The sequence below is a fragment of the Salmo salar genome, chromosome ssa04 (genome assembly GCF_905237065.1).
Source record: "Salmo salar chromosome ssa04, Ssal_v3.1, whole genome shotgun sequence".
In the NCBI taxonomy this organism is placed as follows: domain Eukaryota; kingdom Metazoa; phylum Chordata; class Actinopteri; order Salmoniformes; family Salmonidae; genus Salmo; species Salmo salar.
This window is the reverse complement of record NC_059445.1, coordinates 63683733-63706501: the sequence shown is the minus strand read 5'-3', so window position 1 is coordinate 63706501 and position 22769 is coordinate 63683733. Positions and strand designations below refer to the sequence as shown.

The following is a 22769-nucleotide window of genomic DNA, read 5'->3' as shown; positions in this document are numbered from 1 at the left end:
CCACTGTGAGCGGACATTGTCAGGTTTTGGGGTGATTTTCTGTCCCTTTTTGAGGACACATGGCGCAATGTTGCAGAGCTTTCTTGTTGAGACCATTGTTCACAAAGCACGCAGTGATAATGGAACCCTTTATAACAGACTGAGTACAGTGTTCAGAAGAGGTGATCTCTAATCCAAAACCTCATCTCAAAGGGGTCTCTGCTCTCATATCTGCTATTGTACAGATCGGCTAATTCTTCAGTCAGTCATTGTACCGGTGCTTTAAAAGGCTTACGGCAATCAGAATGTGCATCATTTCTTTGCAATATAAATCTTAAGATCAAACAAAACAAATTAAGGCAGATTTGGAAATACATTTCCTTTGAGGGGCCAAATCAAATCTTCACACCCTTAAGAGAACTGAAACAAAAAAAAACTGCTGGCTAAGAATCCTTGCCAGAGAAATACAAATTGTAACTCCGCCATTTTAAACAAAATTTGTAAACTGGGTCACAGAAAGAAAAATGGAACAATAATTGAAGAAAATGGCTCAACTGAAGGGCCAGAGCTTTGGAAGATAGCATTTGGCGTGGACTGGGAGCAATGGAGAGGAACTGCAGGTGACTGAGGGACTGTTTGTTCAGGAGAAGAAACTCATATCCACACTCGTCTGCCCTGTTGCCAGCAACCACCACCATTGATTTTCACTTCCCGCCAAACGGCAGGGAGTCCAAGCCCCAGACGGCCCCTTGGGGGTCCACTTAACTGTCAACCGAGGATGAGCTAGAGTGGGAGAGGAAGAGGGTTCCCTTTTGGTTGTCTGCCTTAATGGTTTTTAAGTCTCCTGGCTAATTACTGCAGCATATGTGCCTAACCTGAGACAGCCCCACAGGTGGGCTTCCAGGAATGGAGTGGCAGGCTAACAGACACACCACGTGCTACAAACACACACCAAAAATCATTAACACAAATGCACCTCACACTAAACCCACACATTCATATACTATCAACGTCCACACAGACAACACACACACATTGCGAAACAGCTCTCAGACATACATGCCATTTACAAGCATGCCATGTTCACACATAGTCTCTCCCACCTCTTTCCCTGCCAGTAAGCATGACTTCCAAAGTCAGTGGACTCATTAAGGCAGTAATCATGGAGTCAATAAAAACCCTGACAACTCCGAGAGACCAAAAGAATAAACACACCAGGGGGAAAAAAATCAGAAGCGGCATGTCTCGCAACGACTTGTGTTCCCGTCATTTAATGACCAGATCTTATTTTTTATGGCATCCAAATGTGGCAAACTCTGTTCCGTATTAAAGGGAAAAGATAAGTCTTCCGCTTCACCTGCCACAGTTCCAGCTGGGAATAAAATGGCCATTATCCTGCCGTCTTCCCACTCCGCCATTGCTCTGCCAGGGGCTTCCTGGGCCTACCTCAATTATCCCCTCCTCCTCTCACACGCCGCCCTCACAGGGACGTTGGAAGGGGTGTCCTTTTGAGCGAGCTCACCTCTCCACATAGAGGGCAGAGCTCGCCATCAACTAATGGAACAGATGTCCGACTATGCCCTTTCCAAAAAGAAAATGTTGATAAGAGCAGAAGATTCTGAAGAGATGTAGCCCCCACGCCAACCCAAACAGGGGCTCTCAAGGGTAGCACTAAGCAGAGTATGATGTATGAAATGCTTATGTAATACATTTTACAGTGCTACAACAGGTTACACTGAAAATGACTAAGGTAGTCCATAGGCCAGCCGTACATGCTATAGAATGCTTTACATTCTGTTATTTTCTATGTGTACCTCTGACATTGCTGTGTGCTTTCAAGCCCCCGTATGCAAAGTGGGCTACTGTGGAGAGGGCAGCAACAACAGCACTGCAGTCATCTTCATCTCTATGCATGGGGAAATCAGTCACCATATCTGCACTGTCAATCTCTGGTGTGGTGCGCTCATTAGAGACAAACAAGTCGGGGCAAGTCTAATCCCATCTCTCTCTCCTCACACACCTGGGCTAAGCTAGGCTGTTCATAGGGAGGAAACGGGCTAAAACACTGAGTCAGCAAGTCATCTCTCCGTTGCCCCTATTTTTTGGGATGTGTCCATCATTTCTTCTACTTCACCCTCACATTTTGGAGAAACATTCCAATTGGAAGGTGTGTATGTGTATGTGTGGTGGTGGGGGGGGGGGGGTTCTTGAACAAGATGTTCAATAACGCCGGCTTCTATCTGCCACAACAAGCAGGGGCATCACCATGGCAACAGCTTTCGGGGGAGAGAGGATGAGGCATGAGGTAGTTAGCTAGCACTGGCACTCTCGGCATGTAAAACAGGCGCGCATCAGCGGAGGCTCAGCTCATGTCAAACAGAGGCTTAGGTTACTTTATGAGGGGAGACAGAGAGAGAAGGGGGAAAGCGAGAGGGAGAGATGCAAATAAGCTGTTGCTTAATGTTCCCAAGATGCAAATGTCATTTTCTTTTGAGGATTGCAGGAAGTTTACTTCAGGAGTTGTATTGTTGGGGGTGACTTAGCGACAGCTTCAGGAATATGAATGAAATTCATTCTGAGTTGCATTCAGAAAAGCCCAGGGCCCTCAGCTACACATTGTGCAATGGTGAGCAGGTATTTACTGGCCTTGAGGTAATTTAACCATGAAGAACAAGGTAGGACAACGACCAAAATCATGTACTCCTAAATGTCATGCATGAAATTGACACACACAGCCACCCACCAAAAAACAAGTGGTCCTTGAAATTCAATTGCATTACTTCGACAATGAGGTGAAACATTATTGCCCTGCCACCAACCCTCCTTCTGCCTTAATCTGTGTAGTGATCTGAACACCGGCGCTGGCTGGCTTCTTGTAGATCTATATTTTTTGCAATCCAACTACTTAAGGCACATCATTAACCAACTGGCCTGGACACGCTAGGCTCATGTTTGCCGAAGCCAGAGCGAAATGTGTTGGCTTTGCCACCCCGAACAAGGGATGATGAAATGACAGAATGAAGTGAAGTGTGTTCAATCATCCTCTTTGGAAATGAACAGAGAGAACGAGGGACCATGCCTGAATGCATCCACATAGGGAGCGAGGGAGAGAAAGAGAGAGAGAAAACACAAGGGGCAGCAGACCGAATGAAAGGGATTCTTAGAATAAAAAGTCACCAGACTTCTCCATTCTAACAGAGGAAGAGAGTGGATGCACTTTTCGAATAGAGAGAAAATGCCAACGTAATTTATCATAAAATAAAATGGTAACACTTTACTTGACATCTAGCGTCATAACCATGTCATAACAGATGACATAACTTGTCATAACCTGTCACAATATGGTCATAACACTGCCATTACCCATATATTTACACCTGTGTTTTTTAATGTGTTTTTTTTTATGACAGCTACATAAGTGTCAAAACCCACATGTATTAAAATGTTTTTTCTTCCCTGCCAAGAAGTTTCCTTTCGATTGAACGTTTGTTTCTTAAATCCATGTTGTAATTCATTCTTTAAAGTTGTGTTTTTACACTTTATGACCACTTTATGACTTTATGACCACCAGAAGTATTATGACCATCCTGTGTCACTTTACTTGGACTAAGAAAATACACTTTATGATACTGTCAAGAAGCATTATGACCATCAAAATCTTGTAAACCAGATAGGCCTATCACGTACATTCCTTTAGGTCAGTCACCAGTCAAAAAGAGGGTGTCCTGGCCTGCCCCTGACATCTGCTCCTGCATTCATCCCAGTCATCAGCAACAGAGAATTGGGGTAGGTGCATGTCTGACATCAATGTGTGCGCAATTACAATTAAAATTCAATATGGTCAATTTCAGAAAATGTTACATAAAAAAAATACTGTTGAGAAGTAGGCTATGGTGTAATGGAATGTTTTGCCTTGTGTGGTAGGTTTGACACCCCTATGTAGGTGTCATAACCAGCCATAAAATAACACAATATATGCCAGGTCTAAATATGTGTCATGACAGTGTTATGACCATTTTTTGACAGGTTATGACAAGTTATGTCAGCTGTTATGACATATTATGACATGGTTATGACACAAGGTGTCAAGTACAGTGTTACCAATAAAACACACAAGTTGACATGCTATTGATAAATAAATACATTTTAAAAAGTCTGGGCGGCCTCTGGCACAGTGTGACATTAAATACACGTGGGTCAGGTAAAGGAAATGCCACTAATACCCTTGATACCAGTGTGTGGCGATAGAAGTACTGTCTGACAGCGAGGCTGACGTGCTGATAAGGGTTTGATCTATCTGACCCGAAGAGCAATGCTTCTTCTGGCCCTGCAGGGCAATTCATATTCCTGAGGTAACCCCACCTCAGCTCCACACCGCAAAGGAGTAACACGGCCTTGTAATATCTCACTCCAAAGCAACTGAATAGTGTGTCAGCTAGAGTGAAGAACTTCTGACAAAGGGGATGATGCAACAATGTAGCATAAATACACAAATAGAACTGCTTTTCTTTGGTGGTAATGTACTGGTTAATCTTCAATGACTTCCTGGTTCACTGCAGTATCTTTCTTATTTTTGTAACAGCTTGTTGCTATAGGCAGAAAATACACTGTTATTAGAGGAGAAACATCTCCAAAACAGTGAAAGGGCACCAAAACAACAAGAAGAACACATTTTGCAATGATAGAACACAAATGTGTAATTCTTCTGTAACAGACTAATATTTCACAGTGACCTGTGTGAAACGTGTTTTGTTGGCGTCTTTGTATTTTGTTGGCGTCTTTGTGACTAAAATCTTTTTTTAGACCAATGAAAGAATTTTCTGAACAGGTTTCTGAACAGAGTTGCAAAAACACAGGTTAATCAATATTTTCTGTCTCGCCGATAAAGAAAAGCCGTAATGCTATTCTCAGAACCAAGAGAGAGATGCACGGGTCTTACAGGTCACAAACATTGATTTAGCAGTCGGAGTGAAATAAATCTGCTTGACATTTTACATTAAAACACATTTCACACCAAACTTGGCATTATGTTAATTAAGAATTTGAAGAAATTATAGATTAATTGTGTTTGTATACAATACCATACCCCCCCCACCCCCTTCCCAGAATAGCTTTACATGTACACATACAGTACCAGTCAAAAGTGGTATACTGAAGATAGCCCTATTTGGTAAAAGAGCAAGTCCATATTATGGCAAGAACAGCTCAAATAAGCAAAGAGAAACGACAGTCCATTATTACTTAAAGACATGAAGGTCAGTTAATGTGGAACATTTCAAGAACTTTGAAAGTTTCCTCAAGTGCAGTCGCAAAAACCATCAAGCGCCGATGAAACTGGCTCTCCTGAGGACAGCCACAGGAAATGAAGACCCAGAGTTACCTCTGCTGTAGAGGATAAGTTCATTAGAGTTAACTATGTTGACTTAACATGACACAACGACTAGGTTCCAGTTTAACAACGTTTACTAAACCGTATTTCCACAGTACATGGTTGCCATTGCACTCAGGCCAGGTCCATCAACAGTGAGACTACCGCGCAGGCGTACTAATAACAGAGTGATAGCACTGTAATAACAGAAATATAGGGATACTTAAAACATGAAGTTAACAAACTGCACCTCAGATTGCAGCCAAAATAAATGCTTCACAGAGTTCAAGTAATAGACATCTCAACATCAACTATTCAGAGGCGACTGCCTGAATCAGGCCTTCATGCTCGAATTGCTGCAAAGAAACCACTACTAAAGGACACCAATAAAAAGAGACTTGCTTGGGCCAAAAAACACAAGCAAAGGACATTAGACTGGTGGAAATCAGTCCTTTGGTCTGATGAGTCCAAACTTGTGAATTTGGTTCCAATCGCCGTGTCTTGGTGAGACGCAGAGTAGGGGAATGGATGGTTCCCACCGTGAAGCATGGAGGAGGAGGTGTGATGGTGTGGGGGTGCTTTGCTGGTGACACTGTCAGTGATTTATTTAGAATTCAAGGCACACTTAACCAGCATGGCTACTACAGCATTCTGCAGCGATACACCATTTCATCTGGTTTGCGCTTAGTGTGACTTTCATTTGTGACCCGTTTCAGGAAACTAGGCGTAATGTCGCAAGTCACGACTTCACAGGAGAGCCATTTGGAGGTAAACCATTTTTTAAAATCAAAATGCATTGTTTGGCAGAAATGCCTTCTCGAACAAGTGAACCTTCATGTGCCTTAATAACAAACTTTTATGCCATCTGTAAATACGAATAAAGTTGTTAAATTACAAGCCTAGTTGGTTTTCCCGCTAACTGAGATAATGAGTGGGCTGGACATGCAGAGAGATGAGTTTCAGATTGTTCTGCGGTGTAGCATCGTGTCTATAAAATGAGCTGCTCGTTATTCGTAAATAATCCATTCTACTGCAGTTTTTTCAAAAGATATAACGTTAGCCATGGAGAACTAAAAATATGTTGCTTCTGCTCTCAATAACTTTGCTGCCCTAAATGTATCAGTTGTGATGGACTACTTTCTGGAGGACGATCGAGCCATGCTGACTCTCTCCGACTCTGAAAATGAATCAGACGATGAGGAAGTTACTGATTTAGGTTAAAGAATATTGGGGGGGAAGAAGACATTGTAGTCTTCTGATGACAGTGATGGGGAAGAAACGGCGATCAACAGTGTTGTTGTCACGGAAGAAGTTGACCGAGTTTTGAAATCAGTGGAATTTCTGTGCAAACTAAACGGAAATGACACAGGACGTCTTATTTAATGAAAGGGGTTGCAGTCTGCCGTGAATCTAGCTACAGTTTCAGATATTATACGTTTCTAATTTTGTCAGGAAGATGTTTTCATTGCAAATTTAAGCTTGCTGTTAGCTAGCTAGCTGAAGTTCGATGGATGGCTTGCTAGCTAACATTGAACCTATTTGGTTAACTTTAGCTAGCAATGACAATCGGTTTGCATTGCTAGCACTCTATGGATTGGGATAGTTCATTGTTTAGCTAGCTAGCTAACGTTAAAGTGGCATTGGTTCCGGAACTCCAATTTGAGCAGCAGCAGCTGAAAAATGAGCTCCTACAAATATTGAAATTTACATGGTTTTTAGAGTGAAGTACATCGGAAAAAAGCAAAAGAAAACTGCAAGACTGAAGAGGAGAAAAAACAAGCAACAAACAAAGAAGATAGGCTTTTGAAAAATAACTATTTTTCATAAAATTGTAGTTATCTTAGCTAGCTGAATTGTTTACCAGTTGCTAAGCAGTTGCTAGGGACTCTTTTGGAAGAAGCTAGCTAGCTAACGAAGAACAACAAAGAATATCTAGTAAACAGAAGAAAAGAAAGAGAAAATCAGGACAGAAGAAAAAGGATATCAAAGTGAAACAGTTGTCTAAAGACACAAGAGACAATAATACAAGAAACAACACTTCTGTAGCTTGTCAACTATGTGTCTGTCTATCCCTGTTCGCTCCCCTCTGCACAGGCCATACAAACGCTTCACACCGCGTGGCCGCTGCCACTCTAACCTGGTGGTCCCAGCGCGCACGACCCACGTGGAGTTCCAGGTCTCCGGCAGCCTCTGGAACTGCCGGTCTGCGGCCAACAAGGCTGAGCTCATCTCAGCCTATGCTACCCTCCAGTCCCTAGACTTCCTGGCGCTGACGGAAACATGGATTACCACAGATAACACTGCTACTCCTACTGCTCTCTCTTCGTCTGCCCACGTGTTCTCGCATACCCCTAGAGCATCGAGCCAGCGGGGTGGTGGCACTGGAATCCTCATCTCTCCCAAGTGGACATTCTCTCTTTCTCCCCTGACCCATCTGTCTATCTCCTCATTTGAATTCCATGCTGTCACAGTTACCAGCCCTTTCAAGCTTAACATCCTTATCATTTATCGCCCTCCAGGTTCCCTTGGAGAGTTCATCAATGAGCTTGACGCCTTGATAAGTTCCTTTCCTGAAGATGGCTCACCTCTCACAGTTCTGGGTGACTTTAACCTCCCCACGTCTACCTTTGACTCATTCCTCTCTGCCTCCTTCTTTCCACTCCTCTCCTCTTTTGACCTCAACCTCTCACCTTCCCCCCCTACTCACAAGGCAGGCAATACGCTTGACCTCATCTTTACTAGATGCTGTTCTTCCACTAATCTCATTGCAACTCCCCTCCAAATCTCCGACCACTACCTTGTATCCTTTTCCCTCTTGCTCTCATCCAACACTTCTCACTCTGCCCCTACTCGGATGGTATTGCGCCGTCCCAACCTTCGCTCTCTCTCTCCCGCTACTCTCTCCTCTTCCATCCTATCATCTCTTCCCTCTGCTCAAACCTTCTCCAACCTATCTCCTGATTCTGCCTCCTCAACCCTCCTCTCCTCCCTTTCTGCATCCTTTGATTTTCTCTGTCCCCTATCCTCCAGGCCGGCTCGGTCCTCCCCTCCTGCTCCGATGCTCGACGACTCACTACGAGCTCACAGAACAGGGCTACGGGCAGCCGAGCGGAAATGGAGGAAAACTCGCCTCCCTGCGGACCTGGCATCCTTTCACTCCCTCCTCTCTACATTCTCCTCTTCTGTCTCTGCTGCTAAAGCCACTTTCTACCACTCTAAATTCCAAGCATCTGCGTCTAACCCTAGGAAGCTCTTTGCTACCTTCTCCTCCCTCCTGAATCCTCCTCCCCCTCCCCCCCTCCTCCCTCTCTGCGGATGACTTCGTCAACCATTTTGAAAAGAAGGTTGATGATATCCGATCCTCGTTTGCTAAGTCAAACGACACCGCTGGTCCTGCTCACACTGCCCTACCCTGTGCTTTGACCTCTTTCTCCCCTCTCTCTCCAGATGAAATCTCGCGTCTTGTGACGGCCGGCCGCCCAACAACCTGCCCACTTGACCCTATCCCCTCCTCTCTTCTCCAGACCATTTCCGGAGACCTTCTCCCCTACTTCACCTCGCTCATCAACTCATCCTTGACCGCTGGCTACGTCCCTTCCGTCTTCAAGAGAGCGAGAGTTGCACCCCTTCTGAAAAAACCTACACTCGATTCCTCCGATGTCAACAACTACAGAGCAGTATCCCTTCTTTCTTTTCTTTCCAAAACTCTTGAACGTGCCGTCCTTGGCCAGCTCTCCTGCTATCTCTCTCAGAATGACCTTCTTGATCCTAATCAGTCAGGTTTCAAGACTGGGCATTCAACTGAGACTGCTCTTCTCTGTGTCACGGAGGCTCTCCGCACTGCTAAAGCTAACTCTCTCTCCTCTGCTCTCATCCTTCTAGACCTATCTGCTGCCTTTGATACTGTGAACCATCAGATCCTCCTCTCCACCCTCTCCGAGTTGGGCATCTCCGGCGCGGCCCAAGCTTGGATTGCGTCCTACCTGACAGGTCGCTCCTACCAGGTGGCGTGGCGAGAATCTGTCTCCGCACCATGCGCTCTCACCACTGGTGTCCCCCAGGGCTCTGTTCTAGGCCCTCTCCTATTCTCGCTATACACCAAGTCACTTGGCTCTGTCATATCCTCACATGGTCTCTCATATCATTGCTATGCAGACGACACATAATTAATCTTCTCCTTTCCCCCTTCTGATAACCAGGCGGCGAATCGCATCTCTGCATGTCTGTCAGACATATCAGTGTGGATGACGGATCACCACCTCAAGCTGAAACTCGGCAAGACGGAGCTGCTCTTCCTCCCAGGGAAGGACTGCCCGTTCCATGATCTCGCCATCACGGTTGACTACTCCCTTGTGTCCTCCTCCCAGAGTGCTAAGAACCTTGGCGTGATCCTGGACAACACCCTGTCGTTCTCCACTAACATCAAGGCGGTGACCCGATCCTGTAGGTTCATGCTCTACAACATTCGCAGAGTACGACCCTGCCTCATACAGGAAGCGGCGCAGGTCCTAATCCAGGCACTTGTCATCTCCCGTCTGGATTATTGCAACTCGCTGTTGGCTGGGCTCCCTGCCTGTGCCATTAAACCCCTACAACTCATCCAGAACGCCGCAGCCCGTCTGGTGCTCAACCTTCCCAAGTTCTCTCACGTCACCCCGCTCCTCCGCTCTCTCCACTGGCTTCCAGTTGAAGCTCGCATCCGCTACAAGACCATGGTGATTGCCTACGGAGCTGTGAAGGGAACGGCACCTCCATACCTTCAGGCTCTGATCAGGCCCTACACCCAAACAAGGGCACTGCGTTCGTCCACCTCTGGCCTGCTGGCCCCCCTACCTCTGAGGAAGCACAGTTCCCGCTCAGCCCAGTCAAAACTGTTCGCTGCTCTGGCACCCCAATGGTGGAACATGCTCCCTCACGACGCCAGGACAGCGGAGTCAATCACCACCTTCCGGAGACATCTGAAACCCCACCTCTTTAAGGAATACCTAGGATAGGATAAAGTAATCCTTCTAACCCCCCCCCCTTAAAAGATTTAGATGCACTATTGTAAAGTGGTTGTTCCACTGGATATCATAAGGTGAATGCACCAATTTGTAAGTCGCTCTGGATAAGAGCGTCTGCTAAATGACTTAAATGTAATGTAAATGTAATGTCTAAACAAAAGACCCCAAGTTAAAGCTTGCTGTTAGCTAGCTAATGTTAGCTGACATTAGATGTCTGGCTAGCTAGCTAACATTACGTGTATATTACCTCAATTACCTTGTCTAACCGGTGCCCCTGCACATTGATTCTGTACCGGTACCCCCTGTATATAGCCTCGCTACTGTTATTTTATTGTTGCTCCTTAATTATTTGTTGTTTAATTTTTTTAATATATTTTTTACTTCAGTTTATTTTAGTAAATACTTTTAAAAAAAATCACTGGAAAAGATTAACGGGTGAGTTTGATATAAATTATCTAAAAACTTTCGCTTTCACATATGCTTAAACCCTAATTTACATAACCTGAGCATAATCTTGAATACAGGGTGGGTGTCATTTCAATCAAATAAATAAAATTCATAGAAGGGACCTATCCCTTCACACCACAGTATTTTAGCTGGTGTCCGTTAATATTGGTTAGTTTGTCAGGACTCTGCAGCAACAGCTCGTGATCTGAGTTGAGGGTTCTGATGTCACGTCCTGGCCATAGAAAGCTGTTATTTTCAAAGTTAGAGTAGGTCAGGGCGTGACAGTTTTTTTCTTTCTAGTTTCGATTTTCTATGTTGTTATGTTCTAGTTTTTTATTTCTATGTTGGGTATTTGTTTGGGATGATCTCCAATTAGAGGCAGCTGGTCATCGTTGTCTCTAATTGGAGATCATACTTAAGTAGGTGTTTTCCCCACCTGGGTTTGTGGGAGATTGTTTTTGAGTAAGTGTATGTTAACTCTTCGTCACGGTTTGTGGTTTTTGATCATTTCGTTTATTTTGTATGTATTACATAGTTTCACAGTTCAATAAAATATGTGGAACGATAATCACGCTGCACTTTGGTCCGCTTCATCCTACGACAACCGTGACATCTGAGCCAATGGGGATTAGCTGATAGAATGTGATGAAGGCCAAGGGTTTAATTAATATATTAGCCTATGTAGATATTAGACTACATAATCACAGGAGAGATGTATCAACACAGGTGCCTAAAAATACATGAACTTGAGGTTGTACATCCCTATGTATAATTCATATGCGCTCCGAGGGTTATAAGGGTAGTTTTCTTCCTGAAAACACCAGTCAGTGTTATGTGTATTTTTTCAGAATACAAAATTGTCTTGCCTTCTGAGCTCTGTGAATAGTTTGCTGTTTGTGCCTTATGTGGACGAAACAAAGTGGTAATTGTCTGGCAAACTGAACTACGCTGTCTGAGTACCTGAGTGGTAGCTAAAGGTTTGTGATGTATCACCTTAAGAAACCAGCCATTTAGACATCATTTAAATTAATGAAAAAATTATTTGAGGCGGGTTATTATTTATTACTTTTGGGTGCAAAATGAGAACACTTAAGGCAAATGTCAACGAGGAAGTATGCACCCTCATGGATATTACGAGTGGGCATTTTGATTAAAGAAACCCAAATGGGGTGATTTTGGATTTAAGGTGAACCAACGAAGGTTTCTAACACTGATGGCCAGAAAGACAGATGAAAGGACAGGAAGACAGAGACAGACAGACAGACAGAAAAAAGGATGGATAGTCATACAATAGCCTGGTCCCATTCTGTATGTGCTGTAGCTAACTCTTCTCTCTTGTCATGGCATACAGGTTTGGCATAACAAGCTACGAACACATAGAGGAGTTATCTAAAAGCACAAACTGGCTAAACGGACCAGCAGCCTTGTCATACAAAATGCCCAACCCCAAATTGACCCCTAACTCCTCTCTTATAGGGGAATGGGGCCTACATAATATGTATCAGCAATGCTGTCAAAATTTCACCTAGCCTATCAAAGGGCAAGATGGAGCTAATACCATATTGGCTATACCTTTCTGATTCTTTCAGATCTACACAAGTGTGTAGGGGCTAGGTGATGTTTTGGGATTGAGCAATAGATGTAAAAACAGACAGAAAAACGCACATATAGACAAACAAGCAGAGACAGACGAATGAAACCATAGCAAGTCATATTTTCATGTAGTGGCAGAGAATACAGTAGAGTAATCAAAGGAGAGCAAGACATTAAAACAGCGCTGGTAATCAGGTGGTGGGGTGATGCTGTGGTGGGGCATGCTGTGGTGGGCAGAAGAAAAAAAGAAGGGAAGAGATACCAACCGTGAGCTGCGGGTTCAGCGCTGGGCGTAGTGTCTGAGCACACGAGTGCGAAGGAGAGGAGCGAAGCGGAGGAGCAGTGGTGGTGGTGGAGGGAGGAAGGGAATAGGTGGCATGCAAAAAAAGGAGAAATGGGGGCGGGAGGGAGAAAACAAATGGAACCCATAAGCAAGCATTTAGAGACCAGTACACGACAAGGACTAAGACATGAGGCTTGAGGGAAATCAAAGAGAATCAAGGTAGCACAAAGATAAAGCACAACACAAACACATCGTACGTCAAACTGTGAGGGGAGCGGCAAAGTGTTTGCGTGGTACACAGACAGCTCATCAATAGAATACAACTGCACACACACACTCCTGCATTATGTTGGAGGCCATTGTGGACATATGTGAATCTGGGGCGTTGGGGAAAACATTTCACATATTTCGGTATGGCTGTGCATATTTCGATCGATATGACATGACTTTGGGAATCTCAATAAATTACAACAGCTGAAACAACCTTTGTCAAATGCAATCATACTAACCTTGATGTGACAAACTGCAATGTTACAGGGCATGCATACTACCCATGCATACTACCCTAACCTTTGAGTTAGGAAATAAAAATGTTTTGGTTCCTTAGAGAGAAAATATCAATTTTTCACAGTCTAAAGCACTGCATATGCAAACATTCATCCATTTTTATATTTCAGTGACAAATATAATATTTTCATGATCAAGAGTATTCCAATGAATTACATGTGGTTTGCAGAGGACATTGGGTGATAAAACAAGCACTGTTCTATCTCTGCAGCCAATAAATCGGAATTTGCTGTTTATTTAATTTATCCTTTCAACTATAAATATCCATGATGGATCAATATAAACAAGCCATTAGTTTTGCCGTTGCCTGTACACATTTAAATTCACAATGTACTATCGCAAATGAGTCTAATGCATGGAAGATCTTTGTCATTGTCCGCATGCAGCGCAATTGTGGGGACACAAGCAAAGGTTGTTTTCCCTTTACCAGACTTTTACTTCATTAGACCTCGAGGAGCAGGAAACTGTAAAGCTTGTTATGCAATGTCAATCGCTGCAAGAGTGTGGTGTAACTCCATATTCTGCTCCCTCTCCAGGGAGATTAAACCAACATCTAGTTGTAATCCGATTGTGGTCTCTTGATGATTTTGGGTACAGTTTTACCAGTTTCCTCTGTGTTTATCCAAAATTTTAGGAAACAAAGGAGATACAATTTGACTGCGCTCCACCGTATCGGTGTAGGGGGAGATGGGAACAGGGGGACTGACTGCGAGTGAGTCCCAAATGGCACTATACATATTGCCTTCAGAAAGTATTCACACCCCTCAACTTTTTCCCAATGCTTTGTTGTTACAAATTTGAATTAAACTGGATTTAATCGTATTTATTTATCTACACAATATTTTGTCAAAGTGGAAGATTTTTATTTATCAAGGAAAAATAAATGAAAAAACACTAATATGCACTACATGGCCAAAAGTACGTGGACACCCCTTCAAATTTGTGGATTCAGCAATTTCAGCCACACCCGTTGCTGACAGGTGTATAAAATCGAGCACACAGCCATGCAATCTCCATAGACAAACATTGACAGTAGAATGTCCCATACTGAAGAGCTCAGTGACTTTCAACGTGGCACCCAATATGGGATGCCACCTTTCCAACAAGTCAGTTCGTTCAATTTCTGTACTGCTAGAGTTGACCCGGTCAACTGTAAGTGCTTTTATTGTGAAGTGGAAACATCTATAAGCAACAACTGATCAGCCGTGAAGTGGTAGGCCACACAAGCTCACAGAACGGGAATGCCGAGTGCTGAAGAGCATAACGTCCTTGGTTGCAACACTCACTACCGAGTTCCAAACTGCCTCTGGAAACAACGTCAGCACAATAACTGCTTCATTTCGGGAGCTTCATGAAATGGGTTTTCATGGTCGAGCAGCTGCACACAAGCCTAAGATCACCATGCACAATGCCAAGCATCGGCTGGAGTGGTGTAAAGCCCGCTGCCATTGGACTCTGGAGTGTCGAATCAAGCTTCACCATCTGGCAGTCTGACGGACGAATCTGGGTTTTGCGGATGCCAGGAGAACGCTACCTCAAATGTATAGTGCCAACTGTAAAGTTTGGTGGAGGAGGAATAATGGTCTGGGGCTGTTGTTCATGGTTCGGGCTAGGCCCCTTAGTTCCAGTGAAGGGAAATCTTAATGCTACAGCTTACAATACATTCTAGATGATTCTGTGATTCCAACTTTGTGGCAACACTTTTCTGTTTCAGCATGACAATGCCCCTGTGCACAAAACAAGGTCCATACAGAAATGGTTTGGCGAGATCGGTGTGGAAGAACTTGACTGGCCTGCACAGAGCCCTGACCTCAACACCATCGAACACCTTTGGGGTGAATTGGAATGGCAACTGCGAGCCAGGCTAAACACCAAACTTCAGTTCTCAACCTCAATAATGCCCTTGTGGCTGAATGGAAGCAAGTCCCCGCAGATATTTTCCAATATCTAGTGGAAAGCATTCCCGAAGAGTGGAGGCTGTAATAGCAGCAAAAGGGGGACCAACTCCATATTAATGGCCATGATTTTGAGATGTTCAATGATCAGGTGTCCACATACTTTTAGCCATGCAGTGTATCGTAGTTAGATAAGTATTCAACCCCCTGCGTCAATATATATTAAAATCACCTTTGGAAGTGATTACAGCTGTGAGTCTTTTTGGGTAAGAGCTTTGCACACCTGGACTGTTCAATATTTGCCTTTTTAATTTTTTTTATTTTTTATTTTTTATTATTATTATTATTTTTAAGCTTTGTCAAGTTGGTTGTTGATCATTGCTAGACAGCCATTTCCAAGTCTTGCCAGAGATTTTCAAGACGATTTAAGTCAAAACTTTAAATAGGCCACCCAGGAACATTCAAAGTTGTCTTGGTAAGCAAGTCCAGTGTATATTTGACGTTCATTTTTTGAATTTGTCTCCCAGCGTCTGTTGGAAAGCAGACTGAAAGAGGTTTCCTCTTGGATTTTGCCTGTGCTTAGCTCTATTCCATTTATTTTTATCTTACAAAAACTCCCTAGGCCTTGCCGATGACGAGCATATCCATAACATGATGCAGCCACCACCATGCACCACCATGAGTGGTACTCAGTGATGTGTTGTGTTGGATTTGCCCCAAACATAATGCTTTGTATTCAGGACAAAAAGTTAATTTCTTACCCACATTTTTTGCAGTATTACTTTGGTGTCTTATTGCAAACAGGATGCATGTTTTGGAATATTTTTATTCTGTAAAACTTCCTTCTTTTCACTCTGTCATTTAGGTTAGTATTGTGGAGTAACTACAATGTTGTTGATCCATCCTCAGTTTCACCTATCACGGCCATTAAACTCTGTAACTGTTTTAAAATCACCATTGGCCTCATGGTGAAATACCTGAGTGGTTTCCTTTCTCTTCATCAAATGAGTTAGGAAGGACGCCTGTATCTTTGTGTCTGTTTTTTTTTTTTTTTTACCCATCTACCAATAGGTGCCCTTCTTTGCAAGGCATTGGAAACCTCCCTAGTCTTGTGCTTGAAATGCACTACCTGAGGTACCTTACAGATAACTGTATGTGTGGGGTACAGAGATGGGGTAATGACAAAAAATAATGTTAACCACTATTGCACACAGAGTGAATCCATGCAATGTATTATGTGACTTGTTAAGCACATGTTTACTCCTGAACTAATTTAGGCTTGCCATAACGAAGGGGTTGAATACTTATTGAGTAAAGACATTTCAGCTTTAAATTTTTAATTTGTAAAAAATTCTCACAAAAAAATCCACTTTGACATTGTGGGCTATTGTGTGTAGATCAGTGGCACAAAATCTCCATTTAATCAATTTTACATTTCTGAAGGCACTGTAGTAGTGAATTATATAGTTAAAATAGAGCCATTTGGGACATCCTGGGATGAAACACAGAGGACTCGGCTGCTTTTAGAAATGCATGGAGATGTCTGCTTGCCAATCAAAGCAGCCTGTCAGGTAACATGGTTTGTCACTGTTTATCAAATCAGGTCTGTACCCAACCAATGTTACATTTGTTGTTGAGAAACCTGTCAACAAAAACAGATACTATCTAGCTCATCATAAATCACGTGAACAAGGTCAATGTGTCAATATTGGTAACGTAACAACAATATATGTATCAAACATTTCTAATTCTGACAGGTTTGACACCATCTCAGTCATGGTTAAGTCGGGTCTGGATGCATTTCCAGAGGTATATGTAAACAGACCACCCATGTTGACTCCGTTTCCCTTTCTTATCTACTGTAGACATAAGAGAGTGAGTGGAGGGAGGTGTTCTCACTTTCCATACCACTCTTCTCACTACCTCTCATGTTGCATCATTGCGCTGTACCAAGGAGTGCAGGCTTCTCTACACTTGTACATATCAAACCGCCAGGGACACGAGAGTTAACGCTTCGCCTCCCTCGTATTTATTGCCAAAGGAACAGAGAACGGGGAGAGATCTCAGAAGGCAAGACCAGATAAAGTCCCTATCAGAGACTATTCCTATGGTCCTCCAGAAGAAACACATTGTAGTCTGTGTTAAGTAATGCCACAGGCCTCCAGTTAGGATGACAGCTCTTTAGCATAATCACTTGAGGAGCTTCTCAGCGAAGCCACTGGCTGTGTCCGTATAACCGTACTTGCGTTCTAAATAGTAGGCATTTTGGGAATGCAAAAAATTATATTATGTGAAATTTTGAGTATGCTTTAAATGCCAGGATGTCATACTAATTTCGTATTTTCATCTAGTAGAATTCGCTGCACACTATTTAGGATAAGAATCGTCTTTTAAGACGTGTGTTTGACAACAGCTGATAATCAGCTGAGGGGACGAGCTGCACCAAAATTAACGAATGACGGGAATCAACGTAATTGAGCGATAGATTACGCATTCTTAGTAGGATGAGCCTAGTATGCTGATATGTGTTGTTAAATAGTATGTAGTACGATTAATAGACAGTATGCAGTTTAAAGTAAGTAGTAGGCAAGCAAGATTTCGGACACGGCCACTGTTTCACCTCCTCGGCTTGCTCTTTAAAATGTATTCTGACCTTTTAAAAAGGGGCCACTTCACTGCTCGCTTTTTACTAGCTTCTTTGCAGCTGCTACTCCTACACGAACCGCTCCTAGCGCTTCCTTTATTGGGCTGATTGTAGGCCAGATCACCTCTGGTACGCTTGAAAGTAGAATGAGTTATCAAAGAGGAGCAGACTGCGTGTCCTCAGGAAGGAGGGAGGAGAAAGACGGAGCGGTTCAATGACAGTGTCCTGAAACAAGTAGGCATGAGGAAAAGAGAATCAAACGTCTGGCACAGTCAAATCGTTCTACATTTTAAGGCGTAGTACGACATCACAGCCTCTGTTGAAGGTCTAGTAAAATCTTTTCGGGAAAGACGGGCTCTAAGCAGTCCTCCTAAAACAGCTGGAGGGGCTGCTCAAAGGGCTCCGCTAGGGATGTGTCCTGGTTATGTGTGCTACACTAGCCTGCTATGCGGTAGTAATATATCGCTGCTCATTCAAATCAAGCAATACAATAAAGCATCTGTCTCTGCAACCCTCAATCATTGGTGGCCCCTGGATGTCTGCTAACCCCATACTTGGCTGTGACTGCTGCACCAGCCGGTCAATATGTCTACTGATGAGCTATCGCCAGCCCATGGTTCGGACCCCCCCCCCCCTTTTCCCTTTCTCTCTCTTGCCTTGTGTCGCAGGTCACCTGAAGCACTAGCATCCTTGCTGACATCAGCAGCTAACATCAGCAGACGTGACAATGGGCTACTGATAATACCACTGCACCACAACCACTTCAAAGCCTGTTCTGGTTGACAGTACATAGGAGAGAATCCCCACTGGAACCAGTCTCTGCACTGTAGAAGTAAAATGCCCACAGTTATATCATGCTTTTTAGTCCAGGAGGCTTGATATGGGTTTGATAAGAGTCAAAATCAGTGGTGTAGTGGAGGGTAAACACACATACAGATCTGCAATCTTAATTTGACCAGTTTCTCACAGCAGGAAAATAATCCTGCAGCAACAGGAAACGTTAATTATTATGTGGATTATAATTATCTGACATTTTTGTAGGGGTTGTTCCATTTTTTGCTAGGGCAAATCAAGTCTGAAATTTAAGAGAGTACATTAGGCGTAAAATGTTTTTGCAAAGTATTTACCCACCTTTTGCGAAAACAATTATTGAAAGCATTACTTTACTCACTGCGAATGGTGATCAGCGTTTACCAAACTATTTTTTAACACTACATAATTGGTAAAAATACTCATCTTTAGTGGAGTACATTATCTGAGGAAAGATACTATGACCCTCTGGATAAACACTACATGACCAAAAGTATGTGGACACCTGCTTGTTGAACATCTCATTCCAAAAACATGAGCATTAATATGGAGTTGGTCCCCCCTTTGCTGCTATAACAGCCTCCAATCTTCTGGGAAGGCTTTCCACTAGATGTTGGAACATTGCTGCGTGTACTTGCTTCCATTCAGCCGCAACAACGTTAGTGAGGTCAGGCACTGATGTTGGGCAATTAGGCCTGGCTCCCAGTCGGCGTTCCAATTCATCCCAAAGGTGTTCAATGGGGTCGGGGTCAGGGCTCTGTACAGGCCAGTCAAGTTCTTCCACACCGATCTCGACAAACCACTTCTGTATGGACCTCGCTTTGTGCAAGGGGGCATTGTCATACTGAAACAGAAAAGGGCCTTCCCAATACTCTTGCCACAAAGTTGGAAGCACAGAATAATCTAGAACATCATTATATGCTGTAGCGTTAAGATATCCCTTCACTGGCACTGAGGGGGCTAGCCCAAACCATGAACAACAGCCCCAAACCATTATTCCTCCTCCACCAAACTGAACAGTTGGCACTATGCATCGGGGCAGGTAGCGTTATTCTGGCATCTCCCAAACACAGATTTGTCCGTCGGATTCCACATGATGATCTTAGGCTTGTGTGTGGCTGCTCAGCCATGGAAACCCATTTCATGAAGCTCCAGATGAACAGTTCTTGTGCTGACGTTGCTTCCAGAGGCAGTTTGGAACTCTGTAGTGAGCGTCGCAACCGAGAACAGACGAGTTTTACCCGCTACTCACTTCAGAACTCAGCGGTTCCGTTCTGTGAGATTGCTGAGCCGTTGTTGCTCCTAGAAGTTTCCATTTCACAATAACAGCACTCACAGTTGACCGGGGCAGCTCTAGCATGGCAGACATTTGATTTACAGACTTTTTGGAAAGGTGACATCCTATGACGGTGCCACGTTGAAAGTCACTGAGCTCTTCAGTAAGGCCATTCTACTGCCAATGTTTGTCTAGGAGATTGCATGGCTGTGCACTCAATTTTATATACCTGTCAGAAACGGGTGTGGTTGAAATTTGAAGGGGTGTCCACATACTTTTCTATATACAGTGCCTTCGGAAAGTATTCAGACACCATGACTTTTTCCACATTATGTTACAGCCTTATTCAATTTTTTATTTTATGAAACACACACAATACCCCATAATGACAAAGCAAAAACTGTTTTTTAGAAATGTTTGCTGATTAAAAAATAAAAAATGTAAATGAAATAACACATTTACGTAAGTATTAAGACCCTTTACTCAGTACTTTGTTGAAGCACCTTTGGCAGCGATTACAGCATCAAGTCTTCTTGGGTATGACGCTACAAGCTTGGTACACCTGTATTTGGGGAGTTTCTCCAATTCTTCTCTGCAGATCCTCTCAAGCTCTGTCAGGTTGGATGGGGAGCGTTGCTGCACAGCTATTTTCAGGTCTCTCCAGAGATGTTCGATCGCGTTCAAGTCCGGCCTCTGGCTGGGCCACTCAAGGACATTCAGAGACTTGTCCCGAAGCCACTCTTGAGTTGTCTTCGCTGTGTGCTTAGTGTCGTTGTCCTGTTGGAAGGTGAACCTTTGCCCCATTTTGAGGTCCTGAGCGCTCTGGAGCAGGTTTTCATCAAGGATCTCCCTGCACTTGGCTCCGTTCATCTTTGCCTCGATTGTGACTAGTCTCCCAGTCGCTGCCGCTGGTGGTGGCAGCATGATGCCAAAGAGTTCAATCTTAGTTTCATCAGACCAGAGAATCTTGTTTCTCATGGTCAGATTATTTAGGTGCCTTTTCGCAAACTCCAAAGAGTTCAATCTTGTTTTCATCAGACCAGAGAATCTTGTTTCTCATGGTCAGATTATTTAGGTGCCTTTTCGCAAACTCCAAGCGGGATGTCATGTGACTTTTACTGAGGAGTGGCTTCTGTCTGGCCAATCTACCATAAAGGCCTGATTGGTGGAGTGCTACAGAGATGGTTGTCCTTATGGAAGGTTCTCCCATCTCCACAGAGGAACTCTGGTGCTCTGTCAGTGTGACCATCGGGGTTCTTGGTCACCTCCCTGACCAAGGCCCTTCTCCTCGATTGCTCAGTTTGGCCGGGCGGACAGTTCTAGGAAGAGTGTTGGCGGTTCCAAACTTCTTCCATTTAAGAATGATGGACGCCAATGTGTTCTTGGGGATCTTCAATGCTGCAGACATTTATTTGGTACCTTTACCCAGATCTGTGCCTTGACTCCATCCTGTCTCGGAGCTCTGACAATTCCTTCGACCTCATGGCTTAGTTTTTGCTTTGACATGCACTGTCAACTGTGGGACCTTATATAGACAGGTGTGTGCCTTTCCAAATAATGTCCAATCAATTGAATTGACCAATGAAGTTGTAGAAACATCTCAAGGATGATCAATGGAAACAGGATGCACCTGAGCTCAATTTCGAGTCTCATAGCAAAGGGTCTGAATATGTATGTAAATAAGCTATTTCTGTTTTTTATTTTTAATACATGTGCAAAACATTCTAAAAACTGGTTTTCGCTTTGTCATTATGGGGTATTGTGTGTAGATTGCTGAGAAGAAAAAAATATTTAATCCATTTTAGAATAAGGCTGTAACGTAACAAAATGTAGAAAAAGTCAAGGGGTCTGAATACTTTCTGACGGCACTGTATAGTGTATTCTTATTCTGTTAGTGGGTGGTTACAGCAATCACTACAGAATCGTAAACGTCCCGACATTCTATATTTAAATTAACTTGACATCAATTATCTTGCTTAATTGACATCAATTATCAGAGAATGTCCATTCAAATCAAGGTGTAAATACAACAAAAATGTAAGAATCAATTCTTCTGTTGATGCGCACACGCACACCAAGCTTCATTGTTGTAGGACGTAGGTGATTCAGGCCTAGCTCGCCGATTACCTTCCCCAGCCTGCCTTATGAGTTCCATCTCCTTGGAGCCATCATGGAGCGCAAACATTGCCTCAAATAACAATATACCTCTACATAAAAAGACGTATTGGGTGCATTTCTGTGTTTGCATGTTGCTAAGCCTAATAAATTCAGTGGGATGCGCACTCTGAGCGGTGTATCACACAACTGCAGTTGTTGTTTTCCCCCATTGTAATGCAATTGACCTTTAGTGAATTAGCCCATACTCTGCCGGCGAGCCATCCCTTTCTGTCCCTGCTTTATGCTGCTGGAAAGAATCAAGAGAAATGGACAACTCTATCTTGCGAGTGCTTGTGCAGGCAAGGGCAATTCATTTGTTCAATCCCAAAATCAGTTTACCAGATGTTGTTTATGCAATTTAAGTATTGACAAAAGCGTTTTTGCTGTTGTCGTTTTTATGTTTTTGTGTTTGGAGGGGGGTGAAATGAATTGGTTGCCGTCTCTGTTTATAGCTTTTCATCAATTAACAGGCAGTGGCACCTCGGTCTCCTAATTCATTTCCGTTTTATTAGCGGGGGTACATTTTATTAATGTATTTTTCTGTCTCCCAAACGCTGCTTTACGAGTGTCTATTTACGTTGCTGGGTTGAGCTGACTGTAATTCTCTGACGTCTCGTTTTGGTACATCATTAGTCATATACTGTATTTAAGCTGAGAGAGAAAGGGAGCGAAGAAGTAAGGGGAGGAGAAAGAGAGGGATGGAGAAAGAGAGGGGAGAGTAGGAGAGAGAGGGAGCCAGAGAGAATG

The 22769-nt window shown here is 43.5% G+C and overlaps 1 protein-coding gene across 3 annotated transcripts in view; it reads right to left on the bottom strand.

Annotated features, from left to right (window-relative positions):
- LOC106603642 (cell adhesion molecule 1) overlaps positions 1-22769 on the bottom strand; it is a 547319-nt gene that overhangs the window by 35842 nt on the left and 488708 nt on the right. Inside the window, exon 10 of one of the 3 annotated variants that reach the window (XM_014197549.2) lies at positions 12657-12689. The exons of the other annotated variants lie outside the window; for them this stretch is intronic. Coding sequence (XP_014053024.2) covers positions 12657-12689 — 33 coding nt within the window. The remainder of the gene's footprint in view (positions 1-12656; positions 12690-22769) is intronic. 3 annotated transcript variants of the gene reach the window in all.